General features: G+C 40.4%; 1 protein-coding gene across 1 annotated transcript; it reads right to left on the bottom strand.

Moving 5' to 3' along the window:
- Positions 1 to 3,376: 3,376 nt before the first annotated feature.
- Positions 3,377 to 7,848, bottom strand: LOC127576079 (RPA-related protein RADX-like). Its single transcript, XM_052026437.1, has 2 exons — positions 7,413 to 7,848; positions 3,377 to 3,508 (listed from the first exon to the last, which is right to left on the bottom strand). Exons 1-2 carry the CDS (start codon positions 7,846 to 7,848, stop codon positions 3,471 to 3,473), a joined length of 474 nt encoding a protein of 157 aa, XP_051882397.1. The 3' UTR covers positions 3,377 to 3,470.
- Positions 7,849 to 15,300: the final 7,452 nt, after the last annotated feature.

Genomic DNA, 15,300 nt, shown 5'->3' with positions numbered 1-15,300 from the left:
CATAAAGTTGAGCAGAATAAAAGTAACATTGGCCACAACATGCATTGTATGCTGCCCCCTTCCCCACCAAGATTTGAAAATGTCCTAAAATGCTTCATGAGAGCATAAAGCAAAAAACTAACACACAGCTAATAAAAGATACTGTATATGAGGACAAGACAACAAACACATGGTCAAATGGGTATGTTTGGATGGAAATCTCAAACTTTGAAAACAGTAGCATATATTTTTTTTAAATTTCTACATAAACAACAAATGAAAACAAGTGCTAAATTCTTAGAATATTAATTTTGCATTTCCTCCTTGACTGGTCAAGATTTCATTCCATTTGAAAGGCAAATACCTTGCTTATAAGTGTTAAGCTCAAGAATATTTTCTCAGATGCTACACCTATACATTTAAGATACACCTTAAAATGTGCATTCACACCTCTCTTAAATGTCCATTCTTATAATTAGTTAAATCCATTTGAGCTGTTTTTATGTGTCTCTGATTATCAAGGATATTTAAAAACAGGTCAAAGATTTTTCACAGCACTGAGCTGTCAAAAAATCATGAATGCATTCCAAGGGCAGAGCCTCATGACCAGCTGCCTAAAGTCCAGTTGCCTCGACTTTGCAAGACAGTTGGAATAAGCAGAACTCAAAGCTGATTGGAACTGAGGGGCCACAAAAGGTAATCAAGGTTATGCATGGACAACTCTTCCATTGTCTTTAAAACACCTCCATCCACTCTACATAAAACACAAATGTGCTTCAGTTATGATTAATTTCAAATCATGTAACACACACAGACAAACATAAGTTATTGATAGGATTGCATTTTCTGTATTTGTGCAGCCATAGTGATGCATGTTCATATTTTTCATATTTATTATATTTAAGGCCATTTAACCCATTGAGTCTACACCAGATCTCAAACAGTCCCATTAATTCTATTTCACCAATTATTTCCCTGTAACCTGATCTCTCTTACTTACCCATCAATTTGCCTCATTTCTCCTGCCACCCACATACAGGGGCAATTTACAACAACCAATTGATCTACCAATCACACATCTTTGGGATATGGGAGGAAATGGGATAAAACCCATGTGTTCACTAGGAGAATGTGCAAACTCCACACAAACAACACCCAGTATCAGAAACGAAACTAAGTCCCTGAAGCTGTGAGGTACCAGCACTAACCACTGCATCAGCTGTTGTTGTTAACCAACAAGCAAGAAGTACAAGCAAACAAGAGTATGTAATAATGTAATGGTTAATTAATGAGAGATCTTTTCTAACATGTTATATATCTCATGCTATTACTTTTTTTGGGGGGGGGGGGGGGGAGGAGTTGATACCAAATACCCAATATATTATCACAATTAATTTATTGTTTTGTCAGAATCTTCAGTAACATTCCTTCCAGATAACTGTTATCTTAAACTTAGAAAACTTGGTCCTTTGATAAGAAATGCTCTTTCAACCATTATATTAGAGTAGGAATCATAAGAAGGCCTTGCCTGATAAGGCCAATCAATGTTCTTGCCAGTTTTTCCATAATGCCGTAATCTGGATTTATACATTATTCTCACCAACAGTGGAGCCAATTTCAATCTTCCTCTCCAGGCAAGTACTAGCTCCTTTAGTGTGAGGATTCTCATACCTGTATATGGTAAATTTATAAAATAAGAACAAATCCAGACTTAACCATAATTATGTGTGAGTTTACTATATCAGTGTTGCAACAAGATGTGGCACATTCATAGAAGCAAAAGTCCTTTATTTCTCACCCACAAAGTCTACAGCCTCAATAATAACATACCCAACACCCATACACAAGATAGCTGACAAAGAGTTAACATGGGGTCTTAGAAAAATATAAATAGGTCAAGAATTCCTGGGAATGGGACTTAGCTTCTTAATCTATGTTACTGATATCCAGCTCACTCTCTTCACCATGAATCTTAAACCCTCAAATGTTGCCATACTGCTTGACTGACATCTGGCTTGGTTCAACCAGCCACATAAAAACTGTAACTACAAGAGCAGATCAGAGGCTAGGTATCTTTCAACAAATGACTAACCTCCAGACTCACCAAAGCCTTTCCGACATTGAAATGGGAAATAGCTGTTGGAATAGCACCCCATCCACCGTATTAACCATTCGCTCCTTTCAACATCCATATACTATGGCTGTAGGGTGCACTATATTCAAAATACACTGCAGTTAATTAGGAATTGGAATTGGTTTATTATCACATGCACCAAGGTACAGTTAAAAACTTGTCTTGCATACCATTCATACAGATCAATTTATTACACAGTGCATTGAGGTAGTACAAGGTAAAATAATAACAGAATGCAGAATAAAGTGTTACAGTTACAGAAAAAGTGCAGTGCAGGTAGACAATAGGTGCAAGGTCATAATGAGATAGATTGTGAAGTCAAGAGTCCATCTTATCGTACCAGGGAACCATTCAACAGTCTTATAACAGTGGGATAGAAGCTGTCCTTGAACCTGATGGTACATGCTTTCAGGCTTTTGTATCTTCTGCCCGATGGGAGAGGGGGAAGAGAGAATGTCTGGGGTGGGTGGGGTCTTTGATTATGCTGGCTGCTTCACCAAGGCAGTGAGAGGTATAGACAGAGTCCATGGAGGGGAGGCTGGTTTTTCTGATGTGCTGAGCTGTGTCCACAACTTTCTGCAGTTTCTTGCGGTCATAGGCAGAGAAATTGCCATACCAAGCCAAGATGCATCTGGATAGGATGCTTTCGATGGTGCATCAATAAAAATTGGTTAAGGTCAAAGGGGACAATGCCAAGTTTCTTGAGCCTCTTGAAGTAGAAGTGCTGGTAAGCTTTCTTGGCTATGGCAACAATATGGGTGGATCAGGACAGGTTATTGGTGACGTTCACTCTGAGGAACCCTCTCAACTTCAGCACCGTTGATGTAGAGAGGAGCATGTGCACTACCCCCTTCCTGAAATCAATGACCAGCTCTTTTGTTTTGCTGACATTGAGGGAAAGGTTGTTGCCATGACACCATGTCCTATTTACTTATCATAATTACCAAGGCTACTTCAACCCAGAAAACATAGCCTGTCACCACAGACATTGGTAACAGGGCATGAGAACAACACCATCTGTAGGTTCCCCTGCAAGTCACGCTCCAGACTTGGAAATAAGTCACTGTTACTTCATTGGAGACACAAGAAAAACTGCAGATGCTGGAAATCTGGGGCAACACACAAAAAACTGCTGGTTTCTGCCCTCTTTCTTTCCAGTCCTGATGAAGGGTCTCGGTCCGAAATGACAACTATTCATTTCCCTCCATAGATGCTGCTTGACTTCCAGCATTTTTTGTCTCCTGTTCCTTCATTGTTGCTTGGTCCAAATCCTAGAACTCTCTACCCAACAGTACAGTGGAAGTACATTCACTAGGATGACTGCACTGGTTAAAGAAAATAGCTTCCCACCACCTTCTCAAAAGTCATCAATGATGCTTGATAGATGCTGGTCTCCTGTAAATGAATAGAAATGAATACCATTTTCTTCAGGTAGTCATGGGGAAGCTCCAAGCCATTACATATGGCCGCTGCTGCAATTTTTGTTTGTATACTCTTGCTACTAATTCAACCATCTACCTTGTCAAAATGAGCAAGACAACTGAGGTTGTGAAATATTTAGCTTTGATCTAAGGACCAGATCTTGTATTCTCACCAACTTTCTTTTTCATAGCAACTGCCTCTGCCTATCTGCTGCTGTTTCCATTTCTTTTCAATTCCTGAATTGACCATCTCAATGTTCTCTTTGGTTTATGCTCATCTTCCACATCTACTTTCAGCTTATTTGAAATGGTGTCAATTCCTACCTCTGCACCTATCCAGTTCCATAATTCCACTTCCATGCACCTCCCCCCCCCCCAGTCTTTTCCATTTCTCCAAGTATGGTGTCTCATCCATCTTCTGGTTCTCCTCTTTCCACATCTCACATTCTTAAATATGCCTTCAGGGCTTTCGACTGCAAATCCTTGTTTAAACCCTTCCTCTTCATTTTTTGATTGAGCTTTATGTCATATCTCTCAATGTCAAAATTTTAGAATCATTTTCATCTTTATGTCAACTTTTATTCCAGGACTTGAATGAGTTGTGGGCTCAAATGCCTTTCCAGAGGCCTGAGGTCATAATCCAGGCCAAAACTCCAGTGCAATATTGTGGAAGTGCTGCACAGTTGGAATCTTTTTTTCTATGTGTTAAACTTGAGACCTCACCTGTCCTCTTAAATCAGCAAAAAAAAGAATTCATAACATTATTTTGAAGATGAAGAGAGTTATCCCTCTTTGGTTGGCCAATTAAATTAAAATAGATCATCTTGTCCTTCATTATTTGTGGGAGGTCAATGTGTGCATATTAGCTTCTGTGTCTTCTGTAACAGTCATAGAGTTGTACAAACTCAGAAACTGGCCCTTCAGTCCTTACTAACCTTTCTGCCCATATACACTATTCCCACATTAGGGTGTTATCATTCTATGCCTTGCCTATTAATTGCCTGTCTAAATGCTTTTGAAACGTAATAATTGTATCTGATTCCACCGTCTCCTCTGGCAGCATGTTCCAGACACAGTGAAAGAGCTATTGAGAGATCTACACAGGTGGAATCAATAGCCTGAATTTTAATCATGTAATGCTTGCAGAACTATTTGCTTTTTCTATTATAACTCTGTGAAATTAACAGTGTTATCCATGTGGAGTTTGAATGTTCTCTCTATGACCACCTGGATTTTCTCCAGGTGTTGGTTTTCTCCCACATCCCAAGACTTGTGGTTTGATGGGCTAAGGGGGCGTATAAAATGGGATTAATGTAAATGAGTGCTTGATGGTTGGCACACCAAAGGGCCTGTTTCTATCCTGTGTGGCTCCATTATTCATGACATCTTTAGAATTCACTGCAGGCTGCACAGACACCTTTCAAAGTCCATAGGATGTGCTACAACAAATCAGTTATCTGCCAGTATACTCATTCAACAAATGCCTCAGTGGTGACACCGACTGCAATCCATTACTGGAGGCTTTGGGAGAACAAGGGCTCACCACAGAGTCAGTCAAGGCCCTTGGAGCAGAAGCCAAAAACATGCTTATCGGCAAAGAACTTCCTGATCTTCAGAGACACCGCATTCTAGCTGGACCTCTCAGATGAACATGGTAGTCAGACGTTATCATCACTGAGATATGTGAAATATTGTGTGAAGACCTTCAGCCACATTCTCTGGCCTGGACTGTTCTCCCCATAGGGGTGAAGATCATGTTGGCTCTCAACTCCCTTGCAATAGAATCTTTCCAAATGACCAAAGCAATTCTCTGCCATGTGTCACACTTTCCTGCTCACCGACTTATCAAAGAGCTCATCCTGGAAGAGTTAATTTCATCAACTTTGATCTCAGTCAAGAACAGGTGACACCTTGGGCACTTGTATTTGCCAGCATTGCTGGCTTTCCATCAGCGCAAGCAGTCATTGACTGTACTCGTGCCCACAAAGACTTCTATTAATAACATAGACATCCTCCTCAAAGGAAAGATATCCAATTCCTGTGTTCTGCTGGTTACAGATAATCAAAGAATTTCCAGATGATCAGCACTACGCTTCCAAGAACTACACAATATCTTCTTCCTCAGGGAGATGGAACTACCTGACAATTTTTGTGGCAAGCATTGCCCGAGGAATGGATCCTAGATAGAAGATCCACCTTCTATTTCCCTGGTTCCTCATGCCAGTATATTCTCCAACCACATCAGCTGAGCAGAGAAACAATGAAAAGCATGCAAACACAGACAACCACAGCTATTATCACTACACCTCCTATCACATTTCCTGTAAGGACTCTATTCCATTCTCCATTTTCTCCAGCTCTGTTATACATGTTCTGATTTGCTCTGCTGGAAGTTGAGACTATTGGTCCAGTACTCTTTTATTTCAGAATCTGCAGTTTTGTATCTCACAGTTCCTGCATTTTCCTCCTCTCTTCTCATCCCATTTATAGGTCCTCTAGACAGAGCAACTATGATTAACAAAGGTTCACCAGTCTTCCAAGATGTCCTTTTTTTGTTAACTATAGCTTCCCTTCTATCATAGTTCATACAGTTCTCACCTCATCTATTTCATTTCCCATACATCTGCTCTCATGCCCTCTCTTCCCATCCACAGCAAGGTCAGGATTCCCTTTGTCCTCTACCTTTCATACCATCAGTGGATTATTCTCTACAACGTCCTACTTCAGTCTTTCAACTCCACCAGCAACCCCTCCTCTTCTCACAGCATCTTCCCATGCAAATGCAGGAGACGCAACACCTCCCTCTTACATCTTCTCACCATCCAGGCCTAATCACAGCTTCCAGGTAAAGCGGTGATTCATTTGCATTTCTACAAGTGTTGCACTGCATGCACTCAGTGCCCACAACATGGTCTCCTCTGCAATGGAGAAATCAAACACAGGCTGGGTGCATGCTTTACAGAACACCTTTACTCATTCTGCAAGGTTGACCATTCCAGTTGCCTATCCCTTATGTTTTCCACCCCTCTTGCTCTGACCTCTGTCTTTGACTTCATAGACTGGCAATGAAGTCCTATGCAAACTTGAAGAACAGCATTTGACTTGGCATGTTACAACACCTAGTGTGCAGACATGAACTTAACAGGCTCACAAAACTAATCTTGGTAATTTTTTTTGAAACCTGGCAAGTGCTGATGAAATACCATGAAATTATAACATAAACTCTGGTGCCTATTCCACTGATGTTGCTTGACCTGCTGAATATTTCCAGCATTGCTTATATTTTTAGATCTGATCGAATCTAGGAGCTCCCTCATCTCACCTGTTGCACTTGACTCCTCCAAGGCAGCCATAAGATATATTGCTGGTGATTGGCTGCATTGGAGAGGTTGTCTTTGAAAGATGACACCCTGCTCACACTAGTATGCAGCAAATTGTTAGAAGCTGCGTTAAATCAAACCTGGTCTGTTTAGAAGACGTGCAAATCACATTTCAGAACGCTTGTGGGTGTAAACCATCCTAATATTTTTGCAAAATGAGACTTTGACCAATTTCATAATTTTTCCGCCAGTGGCACTATATATGCAGGAAAAATTAAATTTAGTTTCTAGGCAAATAAGCAATGGACTACATGGGAAAGAAATATAGTTATGTATTTCTATATTTTAACTATTCAGGAAGGTGCAGTCAGACAAATTGTCTCTAATCCCAATCCAACAGTTTTGAGACAACCTCTGATATTTTCTTTATGTTGGATAAAGATGTGCGTTTAAAAATAAGGAATATCATCTTTACAGTGCCAATAATCCTTAAACTGAACAGTTAGTAACGTTAGGTTGACCACGTTTTGGATTTTAAAATGGAGATAAGGCGCAGACCTTCCACGCTGACTTGCTCTTGGCCATAAGATTGTACAGTCCACTCCTCCCCATAATAGTCACTTTCCTCCCAGAGTGGGAGGTAATAGCTGGTGGGGCCGAGTAAAGGGCGGGATACGGGCTGAGCCGCTGTCAGAAGAGGGGGAGGTGTGCAGGTCCTCAGCACCTCGACCCTCTCCATTACTTTCACACCGTCTGCCCGCGCCCACAGCCGTCCCACCCTGAGGCGGCAGCCGGAGCGCAGGTCGTTCCGCTGCACTAAACGGTTCAGTTGCGGTGCGAGGAGATATTTCAGTGGAGCCCGCTCGTCGAGCGCTCCGCCACACAGAGTCACGTCGTATCGGTAGGAGCGGGCCTCGTCCGGCAGGTACCGCTCCACCGCCAGAACCCAAAATTCGTGGTCAGTCGGCGACGAACCGGCCTTCGCGACCTCCATGAGGTCGAATCGTCTCACACACCCGGTCTTCCCTCAACGGTTCAGCGCGCCCGCCCGGGTCAGAGCTCCAGCCTGCTCGCGCCCGCGCTCCCGCCCGGGTCAGACCTCCAGCCTGCTCGCGCCCGCGCTCCCGCCCGGGTCAGAGCTCCAGCCTGCTCGCGCCCGCGCTCCCGCCCGGGTCAGAGCTCCAGCCTGCCAGCGCCAAGGCAGCGGCCGTGCGCCAGCAGGACAAAGGCCGCGCGGGACAAAGGCCCGACCTCCGACGCTTCTCTGCAAACTTTCCCAGAGTTGGTTCTGTTGGCACCAAAACGATTTGGTTCGTGATGGGGCGGCTGGGTCTGAGTCCCGAGAAATGGATCGTGCCAGGTTCAATGGAGGATGGCCAATTTATCGCGTTGAAAGAAGCAAATGGGTACATCTAATCTATGCCAACCTATTCTCTCTTCTAGGCCCTTTAACTCCCGACCCACCTAAAGTAAGAGTGATTTACACTGGCTAATAAGCAATCAGCATGTCTTTGTGGTGTAGAAGGAAACCCACCAGGTCAAAGAGAGAATGTGCAAACTCCACATAGACAGCACCAGAGATAAGGTCGAACCTGGGTCACCAGAGCTGTGAGGCAGAAATACTACTTGTTGAAATACTACTAGCTCATGCAGCACTGAGAATTTTAAGAATGGCAACATGAATTTGGGAATCAAATATGCAACTAAAAACACAAAATGTTGGAGATACTTAGCATTTGTCATGGTTGACATGAAGTTTTAACTTTGTTTCTCTTTCCACAGATGCTGCATGACCTGTGTGTGTTTCCAACATTTTCTGGTTTTATAGCATGAATTTGGGGATGAAAATAAAAATAGTGGAAATGTTGGGAATAGTTGCTCTTCTTGAATATTTTGACATTTTTCCAGATGCTGGGAACATTTTTTTGTGAAATGTGTTTCCTTCCTCCATTTCCAGCATGCACAAATCCTTGGGGTTCTTTTGGAATTGTCCTGCAATGTACAGAGTTTGTAGTTGTTGCCTATTTAATTAAAATTTCTGGTCATTTGGATATCGAGCCAACAGCACAACATATCTTAGGTAATTAAAGTGCTGAGGGAAGTGGTGGGGAGTGTGTTAGTGAGCATGTAATATAGTAAAAGAGTCAACTTCCCAGTAGGTTTGGCAATGGAAAGAGAAGGCGTTGCAGTTAGTTCTCTGTTATGACATTAAAGAGATGCATTATAGAATGATGCTGTGGTCAACTGTGTCAAAGGCTAAAGAGTGATAGTTTATCATGTTGCATCACATAGGCTGTAATTTGTGAAATTGATAAAGACTATTGATTAAAGACAAGGTCAGGACGTAAAAGGATCATGGAATGTGTTAAACCCCAGCTACGCAAAGTTCCACTTAGGCCACATCATGAGCATTATCCACAGTTCTTGCACCGCACCATACAAAGAATATATTGGTCTTGGAAGGAACACAGTACAGATTCACCAGTAACGTTACCAGGGCTCCAAGGTTTAGGAAGTCAGGGATGGTTACATAAATTAGGCTTGTATTTCTTGGAATAAAGAATGTTTCATTTTATTGAAAGAAACTGGTAACAAAACATAGAGAGAAACTTTATTCTACATGTTATGGAATCCAGTAAAAAGAGACATAACTTTGTAACTTTAAAATCAGAGCCAGGCAGTTCAGGAGAGAAATTATGAAGCATTTCCCTGTGTAACCAGTTACGAAATGTGGAATATCTCAACAGGACATTGTAGGTGTAAATTCAATAATTTTATGTATGAGACAAATATTTTTGCTAGGTAAGTGTATTAAGGATTAGGGAACCAAAATAACATTTATCAGCTGAACAAGGGAGGAAGCCATTTTCCGGCTGAAGATTAAGGTCTCCCTGATCGAGACATGTTGCCCTGGCAAAATCATCATCTCCAATGCAAACATAGTGATTGTCTCCATATAATAATTATTCCGCCAGCAAAATCATCATCTCCAATGCAAACATAGTGATTGTCTCCATATAACAATCATTAGCACTGACACATTATACCAATTATCGGCTAATAGTGGCCAGATGATGTAAAATATTCCCTCAAATAGTGCTTTACATGTCCTGTGTTGATTATAATACACCAGTGAATGAATCCCTGATCCAATTACTTAAATGGCTTGGTATAATGTTTCTGTATTCCTGATGAGTGGCACCTTGCTTGAAAAAACTCTGATCTCTGTGCAAGATACATTTTCCCCAGAGGACAGCAGTAATTCACCATTACAGCTAATCTGGTTGGAAGTAATGTGCATCACAATATTTTAATCAAATTGGCATGCATTGGGTAGGGAAATGTAATGAGGGTCGAACATTTCAAGACAATGAAGTCCACATTCAAGTAATGAGAATGAATGAATGAACTCCAAGGGAGGTTCATTTCAACCCATTAATCCAATTGACCATTTGAAGGTATACATTGGGGTAAATTGAAGTTTCAGTGGTGAAAGCACATGCTTCACTCAGCTCACAACAACTGGATGTGACCAATGTAATGGCTTTCCTGTGCAAGTGATCACTTTAGGCTAACATTCTCTCATTTATTCTGACCTCTTTCAATCCTGTGCATAAATTGGGGCTCCTTGAGGATAGGTAACATTGAGCAGAAGCTTCATTTCACGTGAGACCTTGCCCCTTTTTCTTAGCTCCGCACTGAAGTCCTTCTCTCACAGGTTGCCGTTGTAAGTATTACAACTGTGGACCATGTGGAGAAAAGATTTGTAAGACAGAAGTCAATTTCATATGGAGGTTATGCTCTGTCATAGCCAGAAAAACATGGAAACTACGATGTCAGGCAAATTATTTCACAATCATGTTCTCTGCTACAGAGAGGCCATTATTTTCAATAGGAAAGCATTCCATAATGTCTAATGACAAGAAAAGGTTTCCCTTCAGTACATTGACCTGAAGTGCATCATATTATCTACCTTTCTATGTGAGGCATCACATTGAATGCAGCAATGATGGCTGATGGCAGACGCCATACCAGTGTGATTTATCTCTGCACATTGAAGAATGTTCTGTGTTTGTTTGATTCATCTGTTGGATTTTGTCACGAACCAGCAACAAAAGAAACACACTGAGCATGATTCAGTGTTAAAAACTATTTTATTAATTACTACTTATGATAATACGTAAAATAAAAGTAAAAATGTTAGTATGTTAGAATTCAAAAATGTTAAACCTCGAACGTTAACCCCAAAACTAAACTCTTCGTGTGTGTGTGTGACAAAGTCCCAAACTCCAAGTTCCGGAATGGTTCTTAAAGTTCAGTTCCGCAAGCCATAAGGTGAAACATGAGCAAGGGCTTCTTCAACAACCACCGTTGTCTGAAGATAAGACGTAGACGTAGAGAAACATAGAGAGAGTAAATACGAAATCCAAATGTTCCACGATGGAACCCAAACGACACTCCAGTGTTTACTCGGTAGTGACTGCCTCACCCCGAAAAGCATCCGAATCGTGGTCGTCCACACACAAATACCTGTTTCCTTCTACAGGTCAGCAACAAAGTGAACTCCACCGGATTCCTTCCAACTTCCATACATGGATTTCAGTGGCAAACACAGTTATTGTTTCTCATCCATCGATAGAGAAAACTAGCAGGCTGGTATCTCTCTCCCTTCTCTCTCTCTCTCTCTCTCCCTCTCTTCTTCTTCTAACTTCTTCAACAACGTCATTACGTCCTTTATCTTCTATTGACGTAAGCACGCCCCACACACACATACACACACACTCTCTATCTTAAAGGGACTTTCACTGAGTCTGTAACACTATCCTATTACATATTCAGGGACACAATGAAGGAGAATGTATTGCTTGAGCCTTCAATATCGTAAGTTACTGAAGGTTATGAGAAATAATTTGTCTTACTTTCACATTTTCCGTTGTGTTTGAGCAAGAAAAACTCATCACTCCATAAGTGCAGGGAATAGACATTTCTAAGTATAAATGCATTCAACTAAAATTTGATTTGAAAAGGTAATTTGCTGAAATTCTAAAACCAGAAGTATAATTGACTATCTCAATCAAGGAATAAGTGAACTCTCAGCACTTAATGATCAAGTTTCTAATTTCTCCTGCTTCCAAGTTCTCACTGCTTCTCTTTCTACTGTTTTCTGATGGTTCCTTAAGGTATCTGACACCAAGAGCTAATTTTACTTATTAGCACAGAGGCAAAATTTCTTTGTATCTCTATTGATAGTGGTTTCACCTATATTTAACATTATTGCATGGGAGAACAATTGAATATAGTGCTTGCCAAATGACCCATGAATGCTGGCTGTTATATGTGGGTACAGCAGTTGCCAAACCCTCCATGTAGATGAACATTGGCTGACAGATTGCCTGAATCTAACTTTTTATCTTACTGAGATGCAAGCCTGAATATTTCCTTCTCAATTTTGCTGAAAAATGAGCCAAACTCTAGCAACCAGTTGAATCAGGAAACCACAAAAGTAACAAAAGTAAACCTAGTCTTTTATGTAGGTCAGTGGTGAATATGAAAAGCTTAACACTGGCAGGAGCTTCTAGCCTATTATTGTAGTTTATCAAACACTGCAGAAGCAGGGCTTTCAGTCAAGTTGTTGCATGAAAAAACATAGCTTTCGCTTGCATTGCTCCTCACAGAGAACCATAAAGGAAAATGAAGTGCTGCGCATTAACCTTCTGTTAGAAATCCAAAATGTAAAAGTTCAAAATTATTAGTATTACTATTTTTTCTTTAATAATGGTGTCAATATTTTACAGGTAGCTGTTTGTTAAAGGCAGAAAACTAATAAGACTTAAACCAGGGATTAAAATTCACTTTTTTTGCACCAGTCATTTTACAAAATTAAGTGGGTTGCAGTAATCTAATGAATTGTTTTAACTATCAAACTAGCTAAAGCTGCTTTTGAATCCTATAACAGACATTTGAAGCTATTGTGCATACTCTCATACTTGTGAATTATAGTGAAGATTAATATAGTAGCACAAATAACATACAGTAGCATTAGAGCAAATGTACAAGGTTCATGTAAGTATAACAAAATTTCTCAATAGAAGCTACTTTTATATAGTTTCAAAGTACAGCGTTTTGGAGCATTAGAGTAAAATAAATAATATTAAGTAAAGTAATTAAAATTAATACTTGTAAGTAACAAAAAAATATAAAATATCATGAAATTGTTGTCCTTATTGTACTTGACATACGGCATTAATTTAAAACAATTTTGGGACACTTCAGAGAATATAATAATAAAGATCCATTAGAAAAAGTGCCAAATAAAAGTATAAATGCGTAATAAAGTCAGGCTATTTATTACATTCCCCTAGTATTCCAATTGTCTTATTTTTAGAATCCTTCAAAGTTTAGAATCCTACTGCAGTCTTTAAGGAATTAGTGTATAATGCTCCAGAACATCTGTAATCATTAGAGATAATTCCAATGGGTGACTGATGAAATTGCAGGAAATGTATTGATAAATATTTTTCATGTATCAACTAGTCCTAATACATAATTACAGGATACTGACTGAGAACAAGTGATTTATTAGGCTGTAATCCAATCTGAGGTTTCAGATAACTTCATAAATCAAAAGAGTGAGTCTTAGCTGAAGGAGTTTTGATGTCATTCAAACTTATGAGATGGATTACTGTTTTAAATTGGCTTACATGCACACATGTTATTCATAAAGTATATTATATCTATAAAGCATATTTAAAACATGATTTTTCTTATTTCACTGTGAGTGTTTCTTAGTCTAAAGGTTTTCCCAATGTCTTCTGAATTTATAACTGATAATGTGTGATCTGTAATTTTGTAATTTATAGGAACTTGCTTTTATATTATACCTTTATCAGAGAAAACACCTCAAGGAATTTATGAAATACTAGCGGGCATAGATTTAAGGTGAGGGAGGGAAGATTAAAGGAGATCAATGACTGCTGTCCAGTAGCACTTACATCAACCGTAATGAGCGAATGAACTCTTGCTTCAGAGATGACCTGGATCCGCTCCAGTTTGCCTCCTGCCACAATAGGTCAACAGCAGATGCGATTTCTCTGGCTCTTCACTCTGCTCTGGACCAGCAGGACAACAGGAACTCATACGTCAGGTTGCTGTTCATCAACTACAGCTTGTGTTTAACACAATCATCCCATCCAAACCCATCATCAAGCTTCAAGACCTGGGCCTTTGTACCTGCCTTTGCAGCTGGATACTCAGCTTCCTTATGGCAGACCTCAGTCAGTGAGGATTGGTAACGACATCTCGTTCTTGCTGATCATCAACACAGGTGCACCTCAAGGATGTGTGCTTAGCCCCCTGCTTTACTCTCGATACACACATGACTGTGTAGCAAAGCACAGGTTCAATGGCATCTTCAAATTCGCCAATGACACTATTGTTGGACAAATCACAGGTGGATTTGAGTCAGCTTGCTGGAGTAAGATAGGACACCTGGTTGAGTGGTGCCGTAACAACAATCTCTCGCTCAGCGTTAGCAGAACTAAAGTGCTGATTGTTGACTTCAGGCAGGGGAAGGAGGGCGAACATGTGTCAGTCTAGAACCATACATTGGGGGAATCGGCAGTGGAGAGAGTCAGCAGCTTTAAATTCCAGGGCGTTAACATATCGGATGACCTGTCCTGGGCCCAGCACATAGATGCAATCATAAGGAAAGTGTGCCAGCATTTTTACTTTCATAGGAGGTTAAGGAGGTTTGTCTGTCACTGAACACTCTGACAAACTTCCACAGATGTACTGTTGAAAGTATCCTGATGGGTTGCATCATGGCCTGGTATGGCAGTTCGAATGCACTGGAATGTAAGAAGCTGCAGAGAGTAGTGGACTCTGCCCAATACATCATGAACAAATCCCTCCCCATCATCAGTAATATCTACAGGAGGATGCAAAGATCCCCATCATCCAGGCCATGCCATCTTTTCGCAGTTACCATCTGGCAGGAGGTACAGAAGCCTGAAGTCCCACACCACCAAGTTCAAGAACAGCTACTTCCCTTCATCCATTTGGTTCTTGAACCAACCAGCAAAACCCTAATTACCACTACAGTTTAACAACACTATCACCGCTCTGATCACTTTACTCTAAAATTGACTTTTTTTTTGTTCTTGTGTTTTTTTCTTGTAAAAATTGTGTATAATTTATGTTTAATTTGTTTTTCTTGTAGATGCTGCTTATATGATGCTATTGGCCTGTGATGCTGCTGAAAATAAGTTTTTCATTACCCCTGTGCATACATCTACTTGTGTGTATGACAATAAACTGGACTTTGACTTTATATCATAACCAATGCCTGTTGGAAATATATTATCAGATAATGTAGTCTATTTGCATTGATAAAGTGGTACTTAAACACATTCCCATTTCCCATCTGTCTGTGTATTTTCTACAATGA

This window comes from Pristis pectinata, chromosome 11 (genome assembly GCF_009764475.1).
Source record: "Pristis pectinata isolate sPriPec2 chromosome 11, sPriPec2.1.pri, whole genome shotgun sequence".
Lineage (NCBI taxonomy): Eukaryota > Metazoa > Chordata > Chondrichthyes > Rhinopristiformes > Pristidae > Pristis > Pristis pectinata.
Note: the sequence above shows the minus strand (reverse complement) of the source record. Positions and strands in the feature narration are given on the sequence as shown.